The sequence below is a fragment of the Halichoerus grypus genome, chromosome 11 (genome assembly GCF_964656455.1).
Source record: "Halichoerus grypus chromosome 11, mHalGry1.hap1.1, whole genome shotgun sequence".
Classification (NCBI taxonomy): domain Eukaryota; kingdom Metazoa; phylum Chordata; class Mammalia; order Carnivora; family Phocidae; genus Halichoerus; species Halichoerus grypus.
In genome coordinates, this window is record NC_135722.1 from 86,982,357 (window position 1) to 87,009,666 (window position 27,310).

General features: G+C 45.7%; 1 protein-coding gene across 5 annotated transcripts in view; it reads left to right on the forward strand.

Moving 5' to 3' along the window:
• The window catches only part of NFRKB (nuclear factor related to kappaB binding protein), a 38,666-nt gene extending 11,356 nt beyond the window's left edge, over positions 1-27,310 (forward strand). For 2 of the 5 annotated variants that reach the window (XM_036086294.2, XM_036086295.2), the window contains 23 exons: positions 4,096-4,223; positions 4,744-4,918; positions 5,459-5,596; positions 6,221-6,294; positions 7,016-7,100; positions 7,507-7,687; positions 7,942-8,050; positions 8,263-8,389; positions 8,639-8,704; positions 11,671-11,750; positions 11,859-11,905; positions 14,710-14,770; positions 15,190-15,364; positions 16,261-16,367; positions 16,784-16,907; positions 17,098-17,177; positions 17,305-17,525; positions 17,641-17,911; positions 18,502-18,714; positions 21,289-22,056; positions 25,087-25,193; positions 25,975-26,110; positions 26,226-27,310. In XM_036086294.2, coding sequence (XP_035942187.2) covers positions 4,096-4,223; positions 4,744-4,918; positions 5,459-5,596; positions 6,221-6,294; positions 7,016-7,100; positions 7,507-7,687; positions 7,942-8,050; positions 8,263-8,389; positions 8,639-8,704; positions 11,671-11,750; positions 11,859-11,905; positions 14,710-14,770; positions 15,190-15,364; positions 16,261-16,367; positions 16,784-16,907; positions 17,098-17,177; positions 17,305-17,525; positions 17,641-17,911; positions 18,502-18,714; positions 21,289-22,056; positions 25,087-25,193; positions 25,975-26,110; positions 26,226-26,351 — 3,599 coding nt within the window. In that variant the 3' untranslated portion in view covers positions 26,352-27,310. Of the gene's footprint in view, positions 1-4,095; positions 4,224-4,743; positions 4,919-5,458; positions 5,597-6,220; positions 6,295-7,015; positions 7,101-7,506; positions 7,688-7,941; positions 8,051-8,262; positions 8,390-8,638; positions 8,705-11,670; positions 11,751-11,858; positions 11,906-14,709; positions 14,771-15,189; positions 15,365-16,260; positions 16,368-16,783; positions 16,908-17,097; positions 17,178-17,304; positions 17,526-17,640; positions 17,912-18,501; positions 18,715-21,288; positions 22,057-25,086; positions 25,194-25,874; positions 26,111-26,225 lie in introns of all 5 variants that reach the window. The other 3 variants (XR_004915488.2, XM_036086296.2, XM_036086297.2) reach the window with 3 other exon arrangements.

Consider the following 27,310-nt stretch of genomic DNA (forward strand, 5'->3'; position numbering starts at 1 on the left):
TAGAATCATAAAGAAAATACATTTACAGTATGTACTGTAAAAAAAATCCACGTATAACTTGACCCACACAGTTTAAACTGGTGTTCCAGAGTCAGCTGTACTTTTCATCAGGTTCACCAACTATTAACATTTTGCCACATTCACTCTCGTTACTGTATGTATTATTGTCATTTTTTTTTTTGCTGAACCATTTGAGAGTATTGCAGACATTGTACCCCTACATTTTTCAGCATTCGTCTCTGAAGAATAAGAACGTTCTCTCGGGGTGCCTGGGTGGCTCAGTTGCTTAAGCGTCTGCCTTCGGCTCAGGTCATGATCCTGGGGTTCTGGGATTGAGCCCGACATCGGGCTCCCTGCTCAGCAGAGAGTGTGCTTCTCCCTCTCCCTCTGTGTGCTCTCTCTCTCTCTCTCAAATAAATAAATAAAATCTTAAAAAAAAAAAAATTCTCTTACATAACCACAAATGATCATATTCAGAGATACTGTAAATACAGAATTTTTCTGTACTTAAATTCTGTATATAAGTGTAAAACGTAACACAGGCATGATGTTACCTAATATATAGTCCATATTCCCATCTCACCAGTTGTTCCAGTGAGCATTTTTTCTGCTCCATGTCTCTTTAGTGAGCATGTAATTTCCAAACCAGCAGATGCTTTTTATTTATTTTTATTTTTTTAAAAGATTTATTTATTTGAGAGAGAGTGAGAGCACATGCAGGGGGGAGGGGCAGAGGGAGAGGGAGAATCTCAAACAGACTCCCTGCTGAGTGCAGAACCGTCACAAGGCTTGAACCCACAACCTTGAGATCATGATTTGAGCTGAAATCCAGAGTTGGATGCTTAACTGACTGAGCCACCCAGGCACCCCAGCAGATGCTTTTTAGTTCTCTATTTGGTCCGTGCACAGCATCTATAGTCTTTTTTTTTTTAATTTTATTTTTAGCAAGCTCTACACCCAACATGGGGCTTGAACTCATGACCCCGAGACCAAGAGTCGCATGCTCTTCTGACTGAGTCAGCCAGGTGCCCCTGTAGGGCCCAGCATCTACTGTCGTGACCACTTTCTTCATCTTGAGACTTTTCTCCACTTTGCATCAGTGACTCTTCTCTGGCCTGGATCTCCTCCTGTGTCTTTGACACCCTACCCCCACACCCCACTTTCTTTGCTAACCGCTCTTCCACTCACTGTTCCTGTCTGTGTTATTGCTGTTGAGGCACTGTTCTTTTTTTTTAAGATTTTATTTATTTGACAGAGAAAGACACAGCGAGAGAGGGAGCACAAGCAGGGGGAGTGGCAGAGGGAGAAGCAGGCTTTCCGCGGAGCAGGGAGCCCCATGTGGGGCTCGACCCTAGGACCCTGGGACCATGACCTGAGCCGAAGGCAGACTTTTAATCACAGCCCCCCAGGCGCCCCTGAGGCACTGTTCTTAGCTCTGTACCTTGCCTGCTTTCACTCACTATCTCGTCACTGCTGACTCTTGCCCGGCTGTTTTAGCAGCCACCTCCACACAGCTACAGAGTGAGCTTCTTAAAACTTCACTTCTCAGAATATTTAGCAGTTGCCTTCACTTGAAATAAAGTTCAGTGCCTACAAGGCTCTATGTGTGTGACCTGGCTCCTGTCCACTTATCCAACTTCATCTGGTACTACCCTCTCCTTTCCTCACTGTTAAGTAGCTCACCGCTAGCGAATAGAAACGTTAAATGAGCCGGGGTGCCTGGTGGCTTAGTTGGTTAAGCATCTGACTCCTGATTGCGGCTCAGGTTGTGATCTCAGGGTTGTGAGATTGAGCCCTGCATTGGCTCCCTGCTCAGCGGGGAGTCTGCCTCTCTCCCTCTCCCTCTGCCCTTCCCTCCCCACCCCGCCCCCAGCCCTGCTCTCCTTCTCTCAAATAAATAAATCTTTAAAAAAAAAAAAAAAGGAAATATTAATTACATGAACCATGTGTTCAAGTTAAAATTTTCCAGTAGCTGTGGTAAGAATGATAGACAGTTAATTTAAGATTTTGATTTATTATAATTAATGATTTCAGTAATACTTTCTTTAATACATACATACAAAATATTGTTTTAACAGAGGGGTGGCATTTAATGGCTTTCAAAAAGTGGGGGAAACTAAAGACTGAAGGAACGTAATTTCAAAGAAGTGCAGAAGCAAAAAAGATGCTAGTCCAATTTTTACATATCAGCATCAGTAGCATTCAACTCTGGGCTTGTTTCTTGAAGGTCACATCTATTTCCCTGCAGCAGGGAGCATAGCATGGTGGGTAAGACCTTGGACTCTGGAGCTGGGCTGCCTGGGTTCAAACTTGCTTTCCCCTTTTATTAATTGTGTGACCTTGGACATGTTATTTAACTTTTCTATGCCTCATTTTCTTCATCTGTAAAATGGGGATTTAGTAGTGCCTTTTATAGGGTTATGAAGATGAAATGAGTTAATATACGCAGGGTCCTTATATAGTGGCAGTTGTCAGGTGCTGTTCTAAATAAGCATTTGCTGTTATTAGTTACCTTGGATGGTATTAGGATGGTTGGGGGAACAAAAAGAGAAATGCTGTGTACTTTGACTTCTCATTTTAGCTTTCTGAGATTAGCTTTTCAGTCTTTCCCTCTCAGTTTTCACCATGGTCTATCAGCTCAAATCTAATATGTCCAAAATGGACCTCTCCTTGACCTTTTTATCTCAGGTGATGATATCAGTTGCTCATGTCCAGTGATCAGGGTACCATGCTCAGTTGACCTCCCCATGGCCCCCATCCTACCCCAGCATCTGAAACTATCAGCTGGTTTAATCCTTCTCCCTCAGGAATATATCTCAAGTCTCTCTACTTCTGTTCATATAACCACTATTTTACTTACTGGTCAGCTAATATGTGCCAGACATTCTTCGAGGTTCTGGAAATATGGTAATAATCTTATATTTTCATAGGGAAAAACAGATGACGAACAATGAAATACTTATGGGCATTAAGTACTTCCAAAAATAAGGAGGGTAATGGGACTAGAATGATGGGAAGGAGCTGTTTTAGACGTGGTAGTTGGCCAAGGCTTCTCTGATGAGATGAATATCAGGACAGGGACTTAATGAGGGTAAGAGGAGCAAGCTGTGAAAATACTGGGTGTTAGTAGGAAGCCTTGCAGGTAGAGGGAACTTTAAGTACAAAGGCCTTGAGAGAGTAGGGTACATAGCCTGTTGAGGAAAAAGCATGGAGGCCAGTGGGGCTGGGGTAGAAGGAGCAAATAGGAGACTGGTGGAAGATGAGGCCAGAGCAAGCCCAGGACAGATCATGAAGAGCCTTCCAGGCCATCTTTCGGACCTTGGCTTTTATTCTGAGTGTGGAGGGAAGGTGCCATCCTCTCTGATCTGGACCCCCTGCAGGAGTTTTCCTTCTTCCTCTCTTGCTCCCCGCCATGTCATTCTCCTGCTTTAAACCCTTCAAATTATTTCCGTTGCACTTAGGATAAAATCCAGCTCCCCCCGTGACCTACAGGTTTCTGTGTGGTTGGATCTCTGTCTGCCTTCCCAGGGTGTCACACGCTCCCTCAGCTGCAGCCCACTCTGCGTTAGTCATACAGACATTTCCTCAAGGTTTGGAACGTGCAAAGTTCTTGCTTGCTTCGGATCCTGCCTTAGCACACGCCATTCCTTCTGCCTTTTCCCCATTTTTACTTCTTATTTTTAAATTCTCATTGGTTTTCCTCCCAATTTTTTGTTTTGAAGATTTTTAAACATACAGAAAAGTTGGTAACTAGTATAATAGACGTCTGTATGACTTTTATTACCAATGTTTATCAGTTAACATTTTGCCATAATTGCTTTAATCAGGCTTCATTTTACGTTTTGTTCTTTAGAGGTCCCTTTCCTAAATATATTCCTCCTTACTCTCTACAGTTGCTTCAAATGAATTTCCTGTAGTACTCAAAAAGAGTTTCTGTTCACCTGTTTATTTTCTGCCTCCCATTGGACTGTAGGCTCCACGTACACAAAGATTGTCATTTTTCTCTCCTGTACCGTCTTCCAGTTTAACCCAGAGTTTACGTTTTAAGCACGTATTAAATATATATACACACAGTTGTGCCTCTGTTCTTTTCAGACGGACACTTTAACCCGGAGGTGGTCAAGTACCGGCAGCTGTGCTTCAAGTCCCAGTACAAGCGCTACCTCACTTCCCAGCAGCAGTACTTCCATAGGCTGCTGAGGCAGATCCTGGCTTCCCGGAGCGTAAGTAATGCTGGGAACCACGTATGAGGTGTGGGCAGTGAGCACACACATCTCGTGGCTTCAAGAAGTCGTTCAGGTACCAAATGCCAAAGGTAGCACTAAGGAGAAAATGTGACCAATTAAGCCTTGACGCAGTTAGCCTGTACCTTTCTTTCTTTCTTTTCTTTTTTTTTTAAAGGTTTTATTTATTTGTCAGAAAGACAGCCAGAGAGGGAACACAAGCAGGGGGAGTGGGAGAGGGAGAAGCAGGCTTCCCGCGGAGCAGGGAGCCTGATGCGGGGCTCAATCCCAGGACCCTGGGATCATGACCTGAGCCGAAGGCAGACGCTTAACGACTGAGCCACCCAGGCGCCCCTAGTAGAGGCTCTTCTTATTTGGACATATTCTCCTATGTGCATCTCTGATCTGAAAGGAGGGAATTGAGCTTGTTCAACAATCAAGAGAAGAAAATGTAGACTTGAGGAATGCACCAGAATAAGCTTTGGATGATGACGTGTATCCCCATCTGCTCTCTTCCTAGGACCTACTGGAGATGGCCCGACGGAGCGGCCCAGCCCTTCCCTTCCGCCAGAAGCGCCCTTCACCCTCCCGTACCCCTGAGGAGCGGGAGTGGCGGACCCAGCAGCGCTACTTGAAGGTGTTGAGGGAAGTAAAGGAGGAGTGTGGCGACACGGACCTGTCATCTGATGAAGAGGGTGAGTGTGGGCACTTGGAGGAGCTGGGATGTTGGCTTTACACCAGCAGCGTGTTCAGTTGGAGCCAGTGGTAGCCATTTGTCTCCCGGGAAAGAAGCTCTCCCAGTTGTGTCTCTCGGGGGTTGGATGACGGCACTCAGAATTCCCTAGTCTTTGGGCTCTGAGCCATTCCTCTTGGGTGGGGTGTGACTGCATACCTTTGTCCCCTTGGTGCTCACGTGGCATTAGAGTTTAGGTGAGCTGAATCCCTGCGTGGCAGGGCTCTCCACAGTAGGCCTGTCTGGTCCTATTGTGCCACTTGAGAGAGCTGCTTTTCCCCCTACAGGAGAGTAGTAGTGACTGTTGGCCTGCTGCAGTGCGACCCCATCGCTCTTTTGAAGTCTCTCTTCCTGGAAGAGCCGTTTAAATGACCTGAGTGTGCTCCAGTTCGTCTGGAGAAGGGTCAGAAAGGAATGGTGGAACCCTGGCCTCCATGTTGTTGGCTTAGCCTTGTTGAACCCAAATGGCCACTTACCCAATCTCCCCTATTGGAGTCCACAGCCACGTTGGATTTACAAGAAAAATTTTCTTTTGAAGATCTCAGCTCATGGCTTCCGAGCTCTCCAGCGCGTTCTCCTAGCCCTGCGGTGCCCCTGAGGGTGGTGCCCACGCTTTCAACCACGGATATGAAAACTGCAGGTGAGAACTGAGTGATGCTGTGGACGTTTTGGGAGATCAGGATGTAGATCTGAGAACTCCCTTACAGTGTGGGCGCTGGATTCTTACCTGCCAGGGAATCGAAGCAGTGTTCTTCATAAGTGGGAGATTGGGAGAAGTTTCTGTACGATTCCACTTTTTACAAGTAGGTAGGCCTGCCTTTCTTCCTTTGTTTTGAAGCTTTTCCTTAGGAGCTAATCGGCTGGTATTTTGGGCTTAAAGTAGATTATTAAAATAGCAATATTTAGGGACAGTTCAATAATAGAACAAGAGGTAATCAGAGCCATAGCAGTTTCTTAGAATGTCTGAAATTAGAGAAGAACTTTTAATTGGGATAGGAATCAAAGAAGACGGTTAAGAATTTTTGAGGTGTTTCAGGAACAGCTAACTAACTGAGGTCATTGTTACTGATCAGTGTAGAGAAAAGCTGAAGAGTTGATCCTGTGACTGTTCCAAGATTGTGTGTGCTTGTAGTACATGGGATTCAGAAGGGACATTCAGAGAAACGTGTTACTTTTGACTATCACAAGTGACCAGAAAGACTTGGATTTGAGCATCATGTTAGTGAATGACCTAATCCATGTGGTTTGGTTCATTTTCTCTCAGATAAAATAGAACTGGGGGACAGTGACCTGAAGATAATGTTAAAGAAGCACCATGAGAAGCGGAAACATCAACCAGTAAGATTGGGTGGGGTGGTTATTAGTGGTTTTCAGTCTAAGATCTTTGGATTGGCTTTTGGGAGATGAAGGTAGTCACCATATCATTTATGGTTCCTTTTCTATTATTGGGGGGACAGGAGCCACTGTAGTGGCTCGTTAACACCAGAGATATGAGAGGAAGACAAATGCTTGATGTAGTGTCTGATTTAATCTTTACAGCAAGACTGGTACATGGATCATTATATCCATTTTACCTGTGTTTGGAGAGGTTAAGGAGCTTGTCCTTGGCCCTCCAGCTAGGAAGTCAGGAGTCAAATCCTGTGCTCTTCCCACTTTTTACTCTCTCTGTTACTCTACCAAGTCAAGGTAATGCCAGTGCAGCCAAGCCAGAGAGCAGAGGGGAGGAAGAAAAGGCAGGTAGTGAGGTGGGAAGCGTCCACACTGGAAATCAGCAATTCCCTTACCTTTTTCTCAACCCTGTTTTCACACTATAAAATATAGTGACACTTAATAAGATTGTTTGAAGAGCACTAAGATAAGGAATGCAAAAGAACTTTATAAACTAAATGCCATACAGTAGAAAGGTTGGAAGTGGGTTCTGTGCCCCATTATGAAGGGGAGATATGATTTCCGCAAGTGCGCCCAACATCTGATTATATCTAGGTAAATTGGCAAAATCATCAGCAGTTTTAGCTTCTTTTTGGGGCCTCGATAACAAATCTCTGAATATCACATCCAGGATCATCCGGACCTTTTGACAGGGGACCTGACTCTCAGTGACATCATGACTCGAGTAAATGCTGGCAGGAAGGGCTCTCTAGCAGGTAAGTGATGTCCTCTGGAGGCTGACCTCATCTGACTGTTGTGTTACGTTACGTCAGCCAGCTACGTGTGGCATAAATAAATGAGACCACAGCTTCCTTCTTGCTGATAACTTTTGTTTAGTTATTGCCTCTTACGGATTTGTAGGTGGAAAATGAATATAAAATCAATACAGTAGATCTTTGGCTCTTTAATAGGTGTTAAAATTAACTTGTAAAATCTCTCACTGGATTTGGTAAAAAAAGAAAAAAGAAAAACAAAAAGAAACAAAAAGTAACTCAATGTCTTTTTACTTAAGACTTTTCTTTCTTCTACTGGTGGGTGTTTGGAAAATAACATTCAGATAAGACCCTCACTTCCTGATGTAGAAAATGCAGTTCTGTGATTTGTGTTGCCTTTTCTTCCTAGCCCTATATGACTTGGCTGTCCTTAAAAAAAAGGTTAAGGAAAAAGAGGAGAAGAAGAAGAAGAAAATAAAACTGATCAAATCAGAGGCAGAGGATTTGGCTGAACCCTTAAGCAGCGCTGACGGGATCCCGCCTCTCTCCCAGGCCCCTTCTCCGCTGGCTATACCTGCTATCAAGGAGGAGTAAGTGAGCAACAAGAGATTGCTGCTCGAGGGTGAAAGGTTAACCTGGGCTGTACGCAGCACTGGTGCATGGAATGAGCCCGTGCGTGTTGAACGTGCAAGACCAGAGTCCCAGGGGACCTGCTAGGGAACGTGTATGCTGTGGTCCTTTATTGAACTTTTGTATGACTCTTAGAGGGTTTGGAGGGCCTAAACCATCTGGGGATGTGTTCTTGGTCTCTTCAATTGTTCTTACATATTTTTTCCTTCATTAGGCCTCTTGAAGACCTCAAACCTTGTCTTGGAATCAATGAAATATCTTCCAGTTTCTTCTCTCTTCTATTAGAGATCTTGCTGCTAGAGGGGCAGGCTAGCCTTCCTATGGTAAGAGTTTTGGAAAAGTCAGATGTACATCAGTTTTCAAATTGTAGAAAACTAACAGTCTACAGCTGGAGAAGAATTCTGGGTTCCTCTCAGAGCTTTGCAGCTGACTTGCTTTGTGACTTGCAGATGTATCCTAGCTTGCTCTGGAGCATCTGCGGGATTACTGGTGTGGAATAGAACTCTGACTGGCTTCTGTCTTTGTTTTCCCTTAGCTGGAGGAACGGGTTTTGGATTGGCAGTCCTCTCCAGCCAGCTCCCTCAATAGCTGGTTCTCTGCCGCCCCCAACTGGGCAGAGTTGGTGTTACCAGCCCTGCAATATCTTGCTGGGGAAAGTCGTGGTAAGGTACTTTTTTCCTTAGGGTCAAGTATCCCCACCCCCCCTTGTTTAATTCATTTTCCTGGTAAACTACAGCATCCCTGGTTAAATTCCTATGGTTTCACCTAATGCTGTGCCTTGGGGGTCTCCGCTGTCTTGATCCACTATGAAACATTCAAAAGTTCTCTCAAAGCCCAAGGATTGCAGTTATTCGGAATTCTGTGTGCTCTCCGACCTGTGCGGCTTATTCATGTGATCCCATTTCTTGCAGCCATACCTTCCAATTTCTCAGCATTTGTTGAATTCAAAGAGAAAACCCAGCAGTGGAAATTGCTTGGTGAGTAATTCATACTGCCCACTCGTAGAGGTGGGTTTTCACTGTCTTGCATCCTCTGCTCAGCTGCTCTTGCTTTCTAGTCCATACAGCCTAGTAGGATATTGAGAACAGCAATATTAAGTCTTATTTTGCTCCGTTAAAAAGATCCTTTGTGACCCCTTTGGTATCTCAGGGTCTAAGTTTCACCCCTCCACTGGATTTTGGCTCCTGCAAGCTGGGGTGGGATGGCCCTTCTAGGACGATGGATTTAAATCTGTGGGGGTATTTTGCAGTAGGACCCATTGTCGTATTAATCGTGCCTATGGGGGCACCTGGGTGGCTCAGTTGTTTAAGCGACTGCCTTCAGCTCAGGTCATGATCCTGGAGTTCCAGGATTGAGTCCCGCATCGGGCTCCCTGCTCAGCGGGGAGTCTGCTTCTCCCTCTGACTCTCCCCCCTCTCATGCTCTCTCTCTATCATTGTCTCTCTCAATAAATAAATAAAAATCTTAAAAAAAAAAAATCATGCCTATGCTTTTAGATTAACCTGTAATAGTGTAATTATTTTTCTTTCCCAACAGTGGGCTTTGCTATTGAGGATAACGTGCAACAGGATGTCAGACAGCCCTGAATACACTATTTCCAAAGAGCAGGATTCTTTTTTTTTTTCTTTTTAATTTACGAAGTCCCACTTACTATGTTTTATTATGTACCTGAAGTAATTTGGTTACCAGTGATGGTGTTAAGAGGAAAATTCCATGTTGATTTCCTACTGAAATTCACTAGCCTTTCTCTTTACCCCCTTGAGTGGTCTGTGAAGAGAGAGATGGAGAGAAGGTTGTGAACACAGTAGATTCATTTAGTCCTTACAACGTTTATTTGGCTTTTAGGTGTCAGGCATTGGGTTAGGTGCTGAAGTATATAATGAACAAATATCCATTCACGTGAAATAACAAACATACACATTCTATGAGGGGAAAGTACCAGAAAGGATGGAAATTTATGACGAGGTGTTGGTGTATTCTGCAGAGTTGGGAGGACCTTCCTGAGGAAGGAACATTTCAGCAGAGATGTTAATGATGACTAGGACCTTCCTGAGGAAGGAACATTTCAGCAGAGATGTTAATGATGACTAGGAAGGAGCGAGGCAGATTGAGGGGAAGAGCATTCCATGTGGAGGAAGCAGTATGGATCAGCGATGCCAGGGAAGATTCAATTCAAAAAGATTACACAGGCCTACGTAGAGATGATGATCATCTGGACCCGAGGAGAGAGAGTGGACAAAGTTGAGAAAGTTGTAGGTGGTAAAAGCCATAGTGCTTATGACTGGCTGTGGGGAGTAAAGGGAGAGTGCTGTCAAGCATCACTTCTGCTAGATTTGTGCCTCACGGTGAAGATGCCGTTTACTGTGGTAGGCAGCTGTGGAGGACATCTTGCCTGGGGTGAGGGCGGAGATCCTGAGTTTAGTTTTGGATGTGCTGAGTGTGAGCTGCCTTCGAGGTATTTAAAAGTGTTAATGTTGAGTAGGCAGTAGGATGTGTGGGTTTAGAATCCATATGGGAGAGTCAAGGCAGGGAGTTGTTGGCATATCTACAGTTATCAAGGCATAGGCATAGGGAGGAAGCGTGAAGTGAGGAGAAATGAGGGCCTTAGACTAAGCCTTGAGAAGCTCCGAGGCTGAGCAGGCTGAGCAGGAGAGCATATGCAGAAGTGACTTGGGAGGAAACCATGAAATAGTTGGATCTTGGAAGCCAGGGAAGGACACAGGAAGTGGGGAGTGGTCATTAGCCTTGATCATCCTAAAAGGGTTCAGGAAGATAAAGCCCATGGATTTGAGAATGTGGAAGAACTGGTGAATTTCTTGTAAGAGTGATTCCTTGCTAGGGTGATGGGCATCAAGGACCGTGGGGAGCTGAAGGCAACCCGCGATTGCTGACCGTGTCGCTCTTTCTGACTCTGTCAGACTGGTGGCTTGAAGTCAGCCTGGAGGGGGACTTATGCCCGGGGTGGCAGACCTTATCCGACCAGATAATAAGGATTTTAAGCTTATTAGGTGGCAGACTTCACACCAGGTAAGGATGTAGAGGGAGTGGTGTGAGAAGAGGATTGATTAGGCTGTAGGGAAATGGACTATGAAGGAGCAATTCTAGAAGGCAGAGGAGTAGAGGAATCTTCCCAGGATAAGAAAGTTCAGCACTTTCCGGCGATGGTGGGACTCTGCCTGACTAGGGAGAACATGTAAGAGTCCTCAGAAGCATCATCTTAGCTGCTTTGAGAAGGGTAGGCCCTGGGAGGCTGTATTCTTCCCACAGGCAGACCCGAGTGCTGGTGGTCTCTGTGTCTTCTAGTCTGGGCAGGAGACATAGGGACCATCGTGTGATGGGTGCTTCCGTAGGAGCCCGAACAAAGTAAGAGGGGAGGAGGGCAGGAGGGAGGTGCTCATCTCTCTAGGCAGGTCAAAGGGGTCAAGCTTTTCTCCTTCCTGAGGGCCTTCTTATTGCTGTGCCAATTGGTAGAATGCCTTTGTTGCCCCACAATGAGAAGGCTTTTCTGACCCCCAAGGACAGGAAAACTTCCCTAGGGTAAGCTTTCATGATATCCTTTGTGATACCTACCACTTTGAGATTTTATTAACTTGTATTCTTTTCTTATTTGACTATAAACTCTGTGAGAACAGAGGCTGAGTTCACTGAATAACCCTGCCTAGTATGCAGTGCTTGGCACATGGCGGCTGCTCAGCAAATACCTAGGGAAGGAGTGATTTACTCAGGAAACATCCAGAAGTGTTGGTCCAGGCAGACAGTGAATGGAAGGCAATACAGGCTGAGGGGATAGTATGTGCACAGGATCATTGCATTATAGGTCCTGATGGGTTCTCTCTCTGGCATAGATACAGCAAGTAAGGAGACAGTGGGATTCTGAGTAATACCGTAGATTGTTTTAGTATTGTTATTACTCTTGTTATTTGCCTTTTTGTTTTCCTGATAGGCCAGTCCCAAGATAATGAAAAGGAATTAGCTGCACTCTTCCAGCTGTGGCTAGAAACCAAAGACCAGGCTTTCTGTAAGGTACGGTTTTTAAGAAATAACCAGATTTTTCTTACTGGATTTCCGGAGTCCTTAAATTAGCCAAAATTCTTTAGTCCATTTACCTGTTAATGTTTTCTTTTTCTCCAGCAAGAAAATGAAGACAGCTCAGATGCCACAACACCTGTTCCTCGGGTGTGAGTATAATACTTGAATGGTGGGTGGTAGTCCATGAAATTATAGTTTAAGGTACTGCCATGGTTTTGCTGACGTTTCTTAGTATGTTAGAGTCGTAGTGAACTTTAGAGTTCCTAGGTGTCCACTGATCCTAACCTGCCTTAACATACCTGAGAAGGGTAACACACTCCCATCAGTAAGAGTGGCTTTCTGAGCAAAGGATTCTGAATTGGGGAGAGGATTGCACAGTAGAGTTTCTGAGGGGGTTGTGATCCACGTTGTAGGAGGGCATACTCCTTTCCCTGAATTCTCCTTCAGTTCCCATTTGAGAAGGATTCATCTAATCTTTCTCATTCTACCTATGAAGAAATTGAGGCGTGAGGTTAAGTGACTTGCTGAAGGTTAGTGACAGGACCTGATCTAGAATTTAGGCCTCTTGATCTCTAATCCTGAGCTCTTTATATCACATCATTTCATGTGATTGTTTCCAGTCTGATGTGGTCCTTTGTGTCCCCCACCCGCCCCAGCCTTGTTGAGATACAGTTGACATATAATATTGTGGGGTGTACAACGTGTTGAATTGGTACATGTATATATTATGAAATGATTACCATGATATTAGTTATATCCATTATGTCACATAATTATCAGTTCTTTTTTTGTGGTGAGAACATTTAAGGTTTCTATTAGCAACTTTTAAGTGTATGAAACAATATTGATAACTAGTCATTATGCTGTACATTAGATCCCCAGAACTGATTTGTCTTCTCACTGGAAGTTTGTACCCTTGACCAACCTCTCCCCATCTCCCCCATCCACCACCCCTTGATAACTACCATTCTCTGTTTCTGTGAGTTTGGCTTTTTTTTAGATTCCACATGTGAGATCATACAGTATTTATCTTCTTTGTCTGACTTATTTCACTTAGCGTAATGCCCTGAAGGGCCATCCATATTGTTGCAAATAGCAGGATTTCCTTCTTTTTTATGGCTGTATAATATTCTGCCTTATGGATTATTATATACTACATTTTCTTTGCCTGTTCATCCATTGACAGGCAGTTAGGTTGTTTCTGTGTTGTAGCTATTGTAAATAATGCTGCGATGAACATAAGGTGCACTTGTCTTTTCGAGATAGTGATTTCATTTCCTTCGGAAGTACACCCAGAAGTAGGATTGCTGAATCATGTGATAGTTCTAATTTTTTTGAAGAATGTCCATATGCTTTCTGTAGTGGCTGAAGCAGTTTACATTCCTACCAGCAGTGCACAATGGTTCTCTTTTCTCTGCATCCTTCCTAATGCTTGTTATTTCTTATCTTTTTGGTAATAGCTATTCTACCATGTGTGAGGTGATATCTCATTGTGGTTTTGATACATGCTTTGCAAATATTTCCTCCCATTTGGTAGGTTGCTTTTTCATTTTGTTTTTTCCTTTGCTGTACAGAAGATTTTGTTTGAAATAGTCTCACTTGTTTATTTTTACTTTTGTTGCTTGTGTTTTTGTGTCATGTCTAAAAAATTGTTGCTTAGACCAGTGTCTAGGAGCCTCTTTCATGTGTTTTCTTCTAGGAGTTTTACAGTTTTAGGTGTTTAAATCTTTAATACGTTTCGAGTTAATTTTTGTGAGTGGTGTAGGATAGGGGTCCAGATTCATTCTTTCCCATCTGGATATCCAGTTTTCCCAGCACCGTTTATTGGAGAGACTATCCTTTCCTTATTGATTATTCTTGGCTCCGTTGTCAGATATGGAGCAAGTGGTTTGACCATTTACACAATGGTTTATTTCTGGTCTTTTGATTCTGTTCCATTGGCTTATGTGTCTGTTTTTATGCCAGTGCTGTACTATTTTGACTATTATAACTTTGTAATAAAGTTTGAAATCAGCAAGTGTGATGGTTCCCAGGATTGCACTGGCCATTTGGGGTTGTTTGTGGTTCCATATGAATTTTAGGATTATTTTTTCTATTTCTGTGAAAAATGGTTTTGGGCTTTTGATAGAGACTATATTGAATCTATAGGTGATATGAGGTAATTGGACTTTTTTTTTTTTTTTAAGATTGATTGACTTAGAGAAGAGTAGTGGGGATGGGGAGAGGGAGAGAAAGTCCCAAGCAGATTCCCTGCTGAGCGCAGAGCCCAACGCAGAGCCTGAGATCATGATCTGAGCCAAAACCAAGAGTCGGATGCTTAACTGACTGTGCCATCCAGGTGCCCCAGTAATATGGACATTTTAACAATATTTTTCCAATCCATGAACATAGGCAATCTTTTCATTGATTTGTACTTTTTTTTTTTTTTTTCAGTTTCTTTAATCAGATTCTTGTAGTTTTCAGCGTACAGATCTTTCACCTCTTTGGTTAAATTTATTTCTAAGTATTTTATTGCTTTTGATGTGTGGTTCTTTAGGTTCCTGAGCACTAGCACAGAGGGCCAGCCTGAATATAGCAGAACCGTTGTCTTACGTAACAGAGAAACTCAGTTTCTCTTGGGAACAGAAAACATCTTTGTCACGTTACAAATTTGAAGTCCTTTGTTCCTCTCAGGCTGAATTTTTTGGTTGCCATTAGATGGGGTTTACTTAGCAACAGTACTGAAAACAGGTAAAAACAAACAGTCTCTTTCTCATCTATGTAGTAACTTTTCTGGATTTCTGAGACTTGAGTAATTTTTGGAAATACGGGAGTACTTGGTAGGATCTGGAAAGTGGACTTTTGACCTTTGCAGGAACAGAGTACTAATGAAGGGACATTTTTTTCATGGTGCAAAGGACTGGTTCTGGGTACTGGAGAAGGGGTGATGGATACAAAATTCTTTATGTTCTAGAAGAACTGACTATGTGGTGCGGCCCAGCACGGGGGAGGAGAAAAGAGTTTTTCAGGAGCAGGTAAGGGATCGCTAGCACCCAGTGAAAATTTCTTCATTTATGGGGCCATGCAGAGGAAGCTCTGAGCCTGACTCTCCTTGAGTCCATATTCTTAGAGGAAACTCACACCCTTAACCTTAGATATTCTGTTGGTTGAGATTGTTTGCTGGGGGTGGAATTGGTGTGAGGAAAGGGAATGAGAAATGTTTTGATGGGGTTTTCTTCCAGACAGCAGAATACATCTATATTTATCTCTCTGTCCCTTTGCTAGTGATCTCTTTGGAGATCATCCTTTTCCCACTGTGTTTGGCTCAGTATTCCTAGTGCAATACCCTGTTTCCTTGTTTTAGTCTCTCCAGGTCGACCCCTTATTGTATGAGAGCATTAGACAGAACCCCACTAATTGTGACTTAGGAGCCTTGTCTCTTTTCTCTTGGTAGGAGCGTTACAGATACAGCCAACCCCATAAGGCATTCACCTTTCGCATGCATGGCTTCGAGTCTGTAGTGGGGCCTGTGAAGGGTGTTTTTGACAAGGAGACCTCACTCAATAAGGCTCGGGAACACTCCCTGCTGCGCTCTGACCGGCCTGCCTATGTCACCATCCTGTCTCTTGGTATGTGTCATTTGTCTCTTGTCAGGGATCCCTTCTTTCTCTAATCAGCTGTCTCCCCAACCAACCCCCCCAGAAGGGCTTTGATGGTCAGATGCAGTTTTAGGAGGCCTTGGAGTTTGGGACATAAAGGGGGAATTCGATCCCCAGAGATTGATGCTAGGAATCGGTGTTTCTTCCCTGAAGTCTGGGCTCACATTTATTTTCATGTAGGAATTTTTCACAGGCCAGCTAAATAGTTAGCTTGAGTGTGGGCATTTGCTTTCTCTAGGCTGATTATTTTAAAGATGAGGTTTTCAGCCTTTTTTTGTGCCATGAAGCCCTTTGGTTGTCTGGTGAATCCTGCAGACTCCATCTCAGGATCTGGTCTTTAAACGCATAAAATGAAATGCATAGAGTTACTAAAGAAACCGGCCCTATTAAAATATTTATCACAATGTTAAATTTATGATGCAGAAATATATATGTTTTTATTATGATATTAAATGACAGTCTCCAGTAGCAGGTCTTACATCTCCTGTAATTTCCATATAGTGATGAGTGGAAATGATACTGTGATGTGGTCTTGTCCACAGCAGCTGTGATGTGATATGAAAATACCTGATTTCTGATCACGTCACTGCCAATACCTTTGCTCATAATTGAAGGAAAATGCCAAATTTCAGTCAGATGTGGAAATTTTTTTCCCACCCGAGTTAACAGACCTGTCTTGGCTGAAAGTGTGAAGAGTATAGGCCACTGCCCCCTTATTACTATCAGAATAGATGGTAATGCCGAGTCTGACTACAGCAGAGACATTCCTCAGCGAGCTGCTCCCCACGAGAGCACGTGAGGAGGACAGTGCTCCTCAGTGGCAGCCGTGCTTGACTCTTGGACTTTCCATTTTCTCATGCCATCAGTTCGAGATGCTGCGGCCCGGCTGCCTAACGGGGAAGGTACCCGGGCAGAGATCTGTGAACTACTCAAGGACTCCCAGTTTCTCGCCCCAGATGTCACCAGCACCCAGGTAGGATGGAAAAGAGATCGTGTTTGTTTTGTTCCAGAACGCATTTGAGAAAACTTAGAGGGAAACATAAAATGTCGTAATTTTTTTTTTTTTTTGAGTGATGAAGAGGAAAGGAGGAGATCCTAAGAAATGGGAACAGTGATGACCTAAGACCCTGTAGTCAGTGGAGCACAGATTTGACTCTGCAGTTTCCTTCAGCTTCTACGGCTTCTTAGCTCCCCAGCTCCTTCAGGGCACAGCTCAGTCTTTCAGGAATCTTAGGGTGCTTCTTGTTTTGCCAGTGACGCAGTGAGCCGTTGGCGGTGCTGCCACCCGGCCGAGTTAGGATCTGTTGATCGGCTGCGACTTACACCCAGTGATTTTGCTCTGGCGTCCGAGTCTGACGCGTCCCTTTCCCCCTTTGCTCTGGTTCTCAGGTGAACACGGTGGTGAGCGGAGCACTGGATCGGCTGCATTATGAGAAAGACCCGTGTGTGAAATACGACATTGGGCGAAAGCTGTGGATCTACCTGCATCGAGACCGGAGTGAGGAGGAGTTCGGTGCGTGAGGCCCCGAGTGGACTAGGGAAGCTTCTGACTTCCTGCCCCAGTGCCGTTAGGCTTTTCGGTGACGTTCAGGCAGGACCTAGCCCGCTGGTGAGGCCACCAGCCGGGGCTCGGCTCTTAATGAAGCCACCCTCCCTACTGTGCTGAGGTTAAACTTGCTGAGGCTTACCACTCTTGTTTACAGAGCGGATTCACCAAGCACAGGCAGCTGCAGCTAAAGCCAGGAAAGCCCTTCAGCAAAAACCCAAGCCCCCATCGAAGGTGGTAAGTGACCTCTGAGAGCGGCTGCCTCAGTGGTGTCGCAGGTGGTGGCAGCGAGGCCTTCGGGAACCGCAGGGCCGTGCCACCTCTTGGGGACTTTTGGTAACTGCACCCGATTTCTCTTTCGTAGAAATCCGGTACCAAGGAGAGTTCACTGAAGGTCCTCAGCAGTGGCCCCTCCGAGCAGAGCCAGATGAGCCTCAGTGACTCCAGCATGCCACCCACCCCGGTCACACCTGTGACCCCCACCACTCCGGCTTTGCCTGCCACTCCGATCTCCCCTCCACCTGTGTCATCAGTGAACAAAAGTGGCCCTGCTACTGTCTCAGAACCAGCTAAATCTAGCTCAGGGTAAGCTCCGTTTTTTTCTCCAGCTTTCTCCCTCTGAAGGCCTTTTGGATGTGTGGCTTAAATTGTTTGGTTCTTGTTGTGTTCCCCTCCCCCCCATTTTGCCATATCCTTGTAGTGTTCTTCTGGTGTCTTCACCAACCATGCCACAGCTAGGAACGATGCTTTCCCCGGCTTCCAGCCAGACTCCACCAAGTTCTCAGGCCACCGCCCGTGTCGTGAGCCACTCTGGCTCAGCTGGACTACCCCAGGTGCGGGTGGTGGCCCAGCCTGGCCTTCCTACTGTGACTCAGCAGTCGGCGGGACCGACGCAGACGCTGCCCCAGATGCCGGCGGGACCACAGATTCGCGCTCCAGCCACTGCTCCACAGACCAAAGTTGTGCCCCAGGTAAATGGGGACAGCGAGCCTGGACCCTGAGGTAGTCTGATGAGTCCACTGGGCAGGCTGGGGAGGGACTGAGGAGCCTGACACAGCAGCTCATTTAATGTTCACAGCTGAGTAAGCGTGACTAATAAGTTGTATTTTACATGTTGGGAATCAGAACTTCCAAGAAGTTTAGTGATTTACTCAGGATTGTAATGTCAGGACCCTCGTGGAGGTGGGATGTGATTCTAAATTTCAGGCTCCTTCCATTGTGCCTCTCATCTTAGCCATGCCACTAACTAGTTGGGTAATTTTAAAGAAGAGTCTTATTTCCTCCCTCAGTTTCCTTTATTATAAAAGGGGTATAATATTTGTTCTCATTGTGTAGGAATAAAATGGGAGGTTCAGTGTGAAAGCTTTCTAAAAATTAAGATGCTCCACACAGATACAAGAACTTTACAGTGTCCACTTAGTAGCATAGCGAGCCTTAAGCACTGGTAGAGCACAAGTACTCTTAGAGGGACACTTCTGGGTGGTGGCACACTGGAGACGGCTTGGTGTGCTGGGCTGCATCTCCGTGTCTAATCAAGCTCTCGGCCTCACACTTGAACTAGACAGTAATGGCCACCGTTCCAGTCAAAGCCCAGAGCACGGCGGCCACTGTGCAGCGTCCTGGCCCCGGGCAGACGGGGCTCACGATGACAAGTCTCCCTGCCACAGCCAGCCCCGCAAGCAAGCCAGCCACGAGTTCTCCCGGGAGCTCTGCTCCGAGTGCTTCCCCGGCTGCTGTCATTCAGAATGTCACAGGACAGAACATCATCAAGCAGGTCAGTGGAAATCTCTGGGTGGTTTCGACGCCTTTGTTCTACAGCAAAGGATAGTCGGAGATCTTTAATGATTTGTAATCTTTGATCCTTAGTTCCCGGGTATTTCAAAGGTGAGTTCCCACCAGTGGCGGTGCAGGCCTCATAGATGCTGAAGATTTTTTCTGTTTCTTTTCCATGTAATTTAGCATTTAGTAGTTTCTGGATTTGGAGTAGACGTTCCATGAATTTACTTAATGAAAATCTTGCGGTATAACATTATATACTTTGCTGGTATTTTTGCTTAACTCTGGTAATATAGGATACATTTGTACTTTCCTCGTTGTGAATATGCAAGGATGATAATCGAATTTTGAAGAATTGGTAAGCAGTGGGGCGCCTGGCTGTGTCAGTCAGTGGAGCATGTGACTCTTGGTCTCATGGTTGTGAGTTCGAGTCCCATGCTGGGTGCAGAGATTATTTAAAAATAAAATCTTTAAGGAAAAAAAATCACACAAAAATTGTTAGGCACAGTAGCGTGACAGATGTGCTTTTCATGTACCTGCACCATGCTTTTGTGGATACTAGGTAATTTAATCCTCATCATGCCATGGGGTAGGTGCTTTTGTTATTTTGTACATGAAGAAATGGAATAATCTAACGGTAAAATAATGTCACTTGTCTCATTGAACAAATATTTATCGAGTGCTTTTTTTGTGCCAGGCACTGCCCAGAGTATTGGGGATCTAGTGGTGTATTCCAGAGGCCGCATCCCTGCCTTTGTGGAGCTCATCTTCTCATAGAGCTGGGGGACGGAAAACTGCTTCAGGGATGGGTGTCATAAGAGCTAAGGAGAGCAGTAAACGGGGAGGGGTAGACGTGTGCCATTTTAGCTAAGGCAGTCTGTGCAGGCCTGAGGGGATGGCATTTGGAAGAGGGATGAAATGAGGTTAGAGAGTGTGCCATATTTTGATTATCTGACGACAAAGCATTCTAGGCATAGGCGTAGCAAGTGAAAGTGCAGTGAGTCCGTTGTTTCCACATCATGTGCTTGAACAACAGGAAAGCCATTGAGTGTGAAGCTTAGTGAGCAGGTGTGAAGGTGTTTGAAGGCGGGGTTGCTTGTGAGGTTAGCTGTGGTTAAATCACGTCAGACTTCGATTTTAATTTTAATGTGATGGGGAGCCACTGAAAGATCGCAGGCCAGAATGACTTGATGTGGTTTACATTTAAAGAGCTCCCTGGCAGCTGCATAGGATGGGCTTCAGGGGGCAGTGGAAGCGGGAGACCAGGTGGGACGTAGTCATGGCAGTCCAGGTGAGCTGGGGCTGGCTCGTGTGCATCGTCTTTGGAGGTGTGGAGAGGTGCTGAGATTCTGGATATAGGGTTGACGGTAGAGCTCGAGTGATTGTCCGGTGGGCGGAGTATAGGGTCTGTTGAAAGAAGGGAGTTGAGTGTGTCCCACAGCTTTGGGCTTGAGTGATTAGGTAGATTGTGATACCATTTACTGAGCTAGAAAACACCGAGGTGCAGATACTGGAATTCAGAATGACCAGTGTGTTTATAAAGTCAGCACGTGTATCAGGGGTATGAAAGTGTGAGTGATGTGAGGCTGAAAATGGATCACTCACTGGTTACAGGTAATGAGTACACTTGACTGGCCACCACTGAATTGGTGGCTGTTTGGGAATGGGTTCAAAAGAGAATGTAAGGCGAGGAAGTAGAGACAGGGAATGTAGGCAATTTTTCAGCAATTCTGCTTTTGAAGAGAGCAGAGAACCGGGGCTGGATGGGGGATGTGGAGTAAATGAGGGTCTGCTGCTTTTGTAGGTTGAAAGATGTTAAAGCATGTTTGCATTCTGATGGCAGTTATCCAGTAGAGAGGGGGAATGCAATGGAGAGAAGTTCCCTGAGGCTAGAAGAGTTGCATGTGTGACACATGGGACGTTGACCTTAAATAGGAGTTGGTGTGTGAATCCAGGAAGTCTGGCTCCAAAGCCCGTGCTCTGGTCCCCCGGTGCCATTCTGCTGCTCTCATTATTGACGGTCATCATAATTGTCAATAAAAGACATTTTTTGAAACAGTTGGGGAAATGCAAATATATATTATTAGATACTATTTATAGATGATTATTAGGTAATAGTAGGGGTTTTGTATGTGTGTGGGTGTGGCCTAACGTGATCTATCTTGGAAAATGTTCTGTGTGCACTTAAAAGGAATGTGTATTCTGCTGTTTTGGGATGGAATGTTCCATATCTGTTAAGTCCATTTGGTTTAATGTGTAGGTGATTATTTTTTTACTTTAAAAAGTCTTTTTCTAGGTTAGAAGTGTATCCAGAAGTATTGATCAGCAAAATGATATATAGTGGTTTACTTTAAAATATTCCAACTCCTCTGTCCACCCCCCCAAAAAAAGGGGGAAGGACAGATAAAACAAGATTGGCAAAGTGGTCACTTTGAAGCTGGGTACATGGATTTGTTATACACTGTTCTCTACTTTTGTAAATGTTCACCAGTTTTTGAAACGAAAAGTTAGAGAAATGTCAGCAGCTTAGCACTGCGGCTCCCCTGGTCAGTGCTGTTTCTTTCCCATCCAGGTGGCCATCACCGGGCAGCTCGGTGTGAAGCCCCAGACGGGCAACAGCATTCCGCTCACAGCCACTAACTTCTGCATCCAGGGTAAGGATGTCCTGCGTCTGCCGCCTTCTTCCATCACCACGGATGCCAAAGGCCAGACGGTTTTGCGAATCACCCCGGACATGATGGCCACGTTGGCCAAGTCCCAGGTCACCACAGTCAAATTGACCCAGGACCTCTTTGGGACAGGAAGCGGCACTGCGGGCAAAGGCATTTCTGCTACCTTACACGTCACTTCCAATCCGGTTCATGCCACGGAGAGCCCTGCCAAGGCCAGTTCGGCCAGTGCCCCTTCATCCACTCCGACAGGTACCACCGTGGTTAAAGTGACTCCTGACCTCAAGCCAACAGAAGCCTCAAGTTCAGCTTTCCGCTTGATGCCTGCGCTCGGTGTGAGTGTGGCAGACCAGAAGGCGAAAAACACAGTGGCTTCTTCTGAAGCGAAACCGGCTGCCACGATCCGCATCGTGCAGGGCCTGGGAGTGATGCCCCCCAAAGCAGGCCAGACCATCACAGTTGCGGCCCATGCCAAGCAAGGGTCCTCAGTGGCCGGTGGGTCTGGAACTGTCCATACTTCAGCGGTGTCCTTGCCCAGTATGAATGCTGCTGTGTCCAAGACTGTGGCCGTGGCTTCCGGGGCTGCAAGCACCCCCATCAGCATTGGGACGGGAGCCTCTGCCGTGCGGCAGGTCCCTGTCAGCACCACGGTGGTTTCCACGTCCCAGGCTGTGAGTAACCCAGGGGGAGGGAAGAATAGCGCTTCTGCTTAGGGGGCTTCTCTTTTTAGGAATGGAAAGTACACCTGGTCTGTATCACTTCATTTGACCCAAACAGGCTTATTTCCTAATAGGCTTTTTTTGTTTAATTTCGAAACAAATTTATGAAGTAGTATATGTGTACGTTCTTATAAAGGATTAAAACAGTACAGAAGTATGTAGAGTAAAAGATAAAATTTTTTTCACCACCCCCTACTTCTCCCTTCCTGAGGGCTAATTACTACTGGTATTTTGGCATTTATCCTTCCGGTCCTTTTCCTGAGTATCTTCATACAGTATATACACATAGTTTAAAAAGAAATCCCTGTAAGAGACCTTAAATCCACATACTGTTCTGTGATTTGCCTTATTTATTTAAAAATATGTTTTGGGGATTGTAGTAGATCCATGTGGGTATTGACAGCATTCTTTTTATTGATACATGGTAATCCGTAGAAGGGGCGTGCTTGAACCTTTGTTCTATTAAAGACCAGTGCTGTGGTGAATGAACACGTATAAGCATTTCTGGAGTGGAGGATGCTAGAATAGGGCAGGGATACATATGGAAAGCTTTGTTAACTCCAGTCATGTAACCAAAGAGGTCACACACCTTATACTCCCCTCAGCAGCTCTCCTCTCTCCCCCATACCCTAACCAATGCTGGGTATCCCGGGATTTGTTTGTTTTAACTTTATCTTAGTGGTGAAGAGAGTTCTTTTTCTGTTTCATTTCCCTGATCTTTAGAGGAGTTGGGCATCCATTTTGCCACGTGCTGTCCAGTGGTGAATAAATCTGCCAGTTTTCTTCTGGGGTATTTGGCTTTTTCACATTGTTTGAGGTGGTTCTTTGTATCTTCTGGATGTTAATTCTTGGTATGTGTAGAAAACACTTCCTTCCAGTCTGTCATTTTTTAACCTTGCCTATGGAGCCTTTGCTCTACAGGCATTTTATCAGATTAGATCTATCCACATTTTCTTTTATGGTTCCTGGGTTTTGAGTCTTGTGCTTTTCATACTCCAGGATTATAAAAATATTAGCCTTCATTTTCATAAAATATTTTCAGGGTTTTAGAAAAAGTATAGTCGATAATCCATTTGAAATATGTTTTGTGAATGGCATGTCATAGAGATGTCATTTTATATTTACTTTATTCCAACATCATCAGCTAGTTTATTCTTTACCCACTAACTTGAAATACTACACTTATCATAAAGCAAATTCCTGTATCAGCATAGGTGTGTTTCTGGGTGCACGTGTGTTTTTATTTTTTAGCCTGTGGATAAGGAGCACTGTTCTGTAGAGTGGGGTGCCTATGCACAGTATAAAACGCAGTTTTACTTTCCTAAGCAAGCTATATAGTAAAACCTCAATAATTTGGATAAAAGCCAGAGTGGTGGAGGAAGGAGGATATTAGCAAAACCAGCCAGCCAACAAACCGTGAAATACAGTGTGGCTTAAAAGGAAGTATTTATTTAGGTTCTCATATCACAAAAGTTAAATTAAAGAAGCAAGGAAACAGTACATACTTGATCCACTTTTCTTTCTCTTGAATCCTTCTCCTAACACAGAAAGGTAGTAAGCCCGTGGCATCTACTCCATCACAGTCTAGACAAATACAACCTGGGAGCCTGTGAGGGGCACGGAGCATGGAGCAGGGATTCTTTTCCTAGTCTACTTAGCTAGTTAGGCTAGTTCATAAAGAGACAATTCCAGCTGGTGTTCTGGTGGTCTGAAATGTTGGAAGCAACTGAGGCATTCTTAAGAAAATAAAACCATAAGTAAATCCACCTGGAGGCACCATCTTAAATTATTCTGTTGCCTGTTAACATCTTTGAGTGCTTTCTGATGGGCTACAACTTGTGAGTCAACTGGAGATTGGTGTGGGGACCTGTGACACACACAGTTTTGTACCTGAGTGCCTGGCTTCTTGAGAAATAGCTTGCCCTTGGGAAGTGTCGATGCCTTTTCTGAGTATCCTAGCACTGAATCTTTTTTTTTTTTTTTTTAAGATTTTATTTATTTGACAGAGATAGAGCACAAGTAGGCAGAGCAGCAGGCAGAGGGAGAGGGAGAAGCAGGCTGTCCGCTGAGCAGGGAGCCCGATGCGGGACTCGATCCCAGGACCCTGGGATCATGACCTGAGCCGAAGGCAGCCGCTTAACCAACTGAGCCACCCAGGCGCCCTTGAATCATTTTTTTTTAAATCAGATTTACACAAGATTTTACTGTGTATAAATTTTACTACCAACTAAGGGTTAAAAGGCAGGCATCCTGCACACAGGTGATGCAGTGAGCTAATCTTTGCCATCCTGAAATCCCAAAGACTCTAGGCCTGTTGAGCTTCTATTTTGTTCCTTTTGGGCCTTAGTGGCTTTGGGGTTGGACTTTTCACTTGGCTGAGTTTATTATTAATGTCCCTTAACTAACCTCTTATCTCTGGGAGAGACGAAAAGCACTTGGAAAATGTGACCTGTTCCTAATCTAGCGTGCCGGGCTCTGTGCACCCCGCCAGTGAGCCTGAGTTCCAGGGAAGCAGGATTGTGCACTATATTAACTCCTGAGTGCCTCTGTCCTTCATCACACTTCCTTCAGGTAGTTGTGTGCCAAGTATCGGGAGGTACACAGATCACTAAGACCCTACCCTCTGTGGAGCTCAGACTCTTACCGTGCTTAAGTGAACACAGTGCTTTCCTTTGCAGTTTAGTACTCGTGTTTATCCTGATGGTAGCGGTTATATATGGTTGTTGCTGCTTCCGGGAGTGAGAAGGAAGGAGTATGGTTAACAGATCAGATGAGACCTCAGTAGAGTATGTGAGCACTTATTACAGCCTGTCAGCAGTTTTAGGAGGGCAGCCTGGGCCCACCCCTCAGAAATATTGGGCTCCTGCAGAGTATAGGAAGTGAGAGCATCTGAGTGCTTGCTCCTCGGTTCGGTGGCCCTGTAGGTGGCGCTTAGTTCTCCTTCCCTCCTATCCCGTAAGCCTGATTTCTTTTTCTCTTTAGGGGAAGCTGCCTACGCGGATCACGGTTCCACTGTCTGTTATTAGCCAGCCTATGAAGGGCAAAAGTGTGGTCACGGCCCCCATCATCAAAGGCAACCTTGGAGCCAAGTAAGTGCCGGCATGATGGGCGGGCAGGGCTTCCACGTGGCTCCTTGCCACACACAGGAAGGGCAGCTAGTTTTTCTGGGGCTCTTCTTGGATATTTCTCCTTTGTTGTGCTCATCCACAGTTTTGAGCACCTAGTATTGTTTCTAGGCGCTGGGGACACAGAGCAGTGATGAAAACAGACAAAAATCCGTGCTGTCTTCAAGCTTACATTGTAGGGGGAGGAGAGAAATAATAGAGTAAAATACCATGTGGGTTGGTGATATGTACTATGGAGAAAAAAGGAAGGAAGGGGATGGGAAGTGCTGGGAGGGGGTGGGCTGGTGCCGTGGCTCAGATGGCAGTGTCCAGTGTGGGTGTTAGGGAAGGCCTCACTTTGACATTGAGCCCTGTGCTGTGATAGTTCAGAGGAGGAGGGCTTACTTGGGAGCCTGGGCTTTGTGTGGTCCTGCCCTAAACAGGGATAAGGGGCATGATGACATCAGTCAGATGGTCTCCAGGCAGCTGTTTTGGGGAAGAGTTTCTTTTCTGGAATGCCCACTTCTATGGAGTCCTGTCCATTATTTCTGCTGATCGGGGTACAGTGTCAGAGCCGTTGTATCCAGAGCACTGAGGGCCTTGGGGCTTTATGGGAAGCCTAGAAGCTAGGAGAAAGGTGGTCTCACCAGCTGGTTTCCATTTCAGTCCAGAATGCAGGAACTTTCGCTGGGCTGCAGAGCTCCCTGTTTTCCTTAAGCACACGGCCCGCCTGTTACGGCGCCTCACTCCTGCTTTCCCTCCACAGCCTCGGTGGCTTGGGCCGCAATATCATCCTCACCACCATGCCCGCGGGTACTAAGCTCATTGCTGGCAATAAGCCTGTGAGTTTCCTCACTGCCCAGCAGTTGCAGCAGCTTCAGCAACAAGGTCAGGCCACACAGGTAAGGGCCAAGGCGAACTGCTGGCCGTATCGGGCTTGTCTCCCCTTTGCTGTTCGTTGGCGACTGCGGAGCTCGTTTGCGACCTCCTGACCGGACCCTCTCTCTTTGCACACAGGTGCGCATCCAGACTGTGCCCGCATCTCATCTTCAACAGGGGACAGCTTCGGGTTCCTCCAAAGCAGTCTCCACTGTCGTTGTGACCACAGCTCCATCTCCTAAACAGGCACCTGAACAGCAGTGATTCGGGGCGAGAGAGGCGGCGTCCATGCACGCACACACCCGGGTCTGCCCTCCTGGCCGAGATGAGGGGAGCAGAGAGGGGACATCGTTCTTCTCAGCTTGTCTGGTTAGGGAAGGCCGGCAGTGGGATGATGGCATCAGTGGCCTGGAATCTGCCGCCACACTCCACGGTGGAGCACACTGAGAAAAGTCCCCTCCAGGCTTCCAAGGGCTGTTCTGTTCCGATCCGGGAGAAGCTCCTCTGTTAGGGTTGGGTGAGGTCACTGTTGGGCCCCACGAGCCCAGTTCTCTTCTGGAGAGCCAGGCGGCGGGGGAAGGCTCACAGCCGCAGAGCATGCACACTGGCAGGAAGCCTCGTTCTCTGTGGGGATTGGGTTTTTTAGCTTCTGCTCTTCTCTGTGACTAGTGGTCTAGATAGGAGTTTTTGTGTCCAGAAATTTTTATGTAACTTATTTTTTTAAGGAACCTGTTGTACATCTTTATCCAAGAGGAACCTGGGCTTTAGCCCTCTCCCCCCGCCCCCCCGCCCCCCAAACTGATTACTTATTCTTTTGACCAGGATGAGAGAATAGCAGGATTCTTAGTAAGTTGGTGGCTGACTTGATCACTACATAGTAATGGGGAGGCTGTAAGGTGGGCAGGGAATCTTAGGGAACGAGAGAGTATGGGTTCCCCGAAATGGGATGAGTTTGGCACCGCCTCATAAAGACGAGGTATCGGGATCTTGATTGTGGTCCGTATCTTCACCTGCTGACTTTGTTGTCCTTGTCAAGCCTGTTCACACCAAAGTCCAGAGCCAGTGGACAGAGTAGGCAAGCAGCAGCAGAGATGCTGCTTTTGCAGCTCAGACCGTATTGCGGTGCAGAGATTGTATGTTCTGCTTTGCTCCAGAGCAAGTCTGCAAACCACAGCCCTGGGGCTGGCTACCAGTTTTTGTAAATAAAGTCTTATTGGAACACA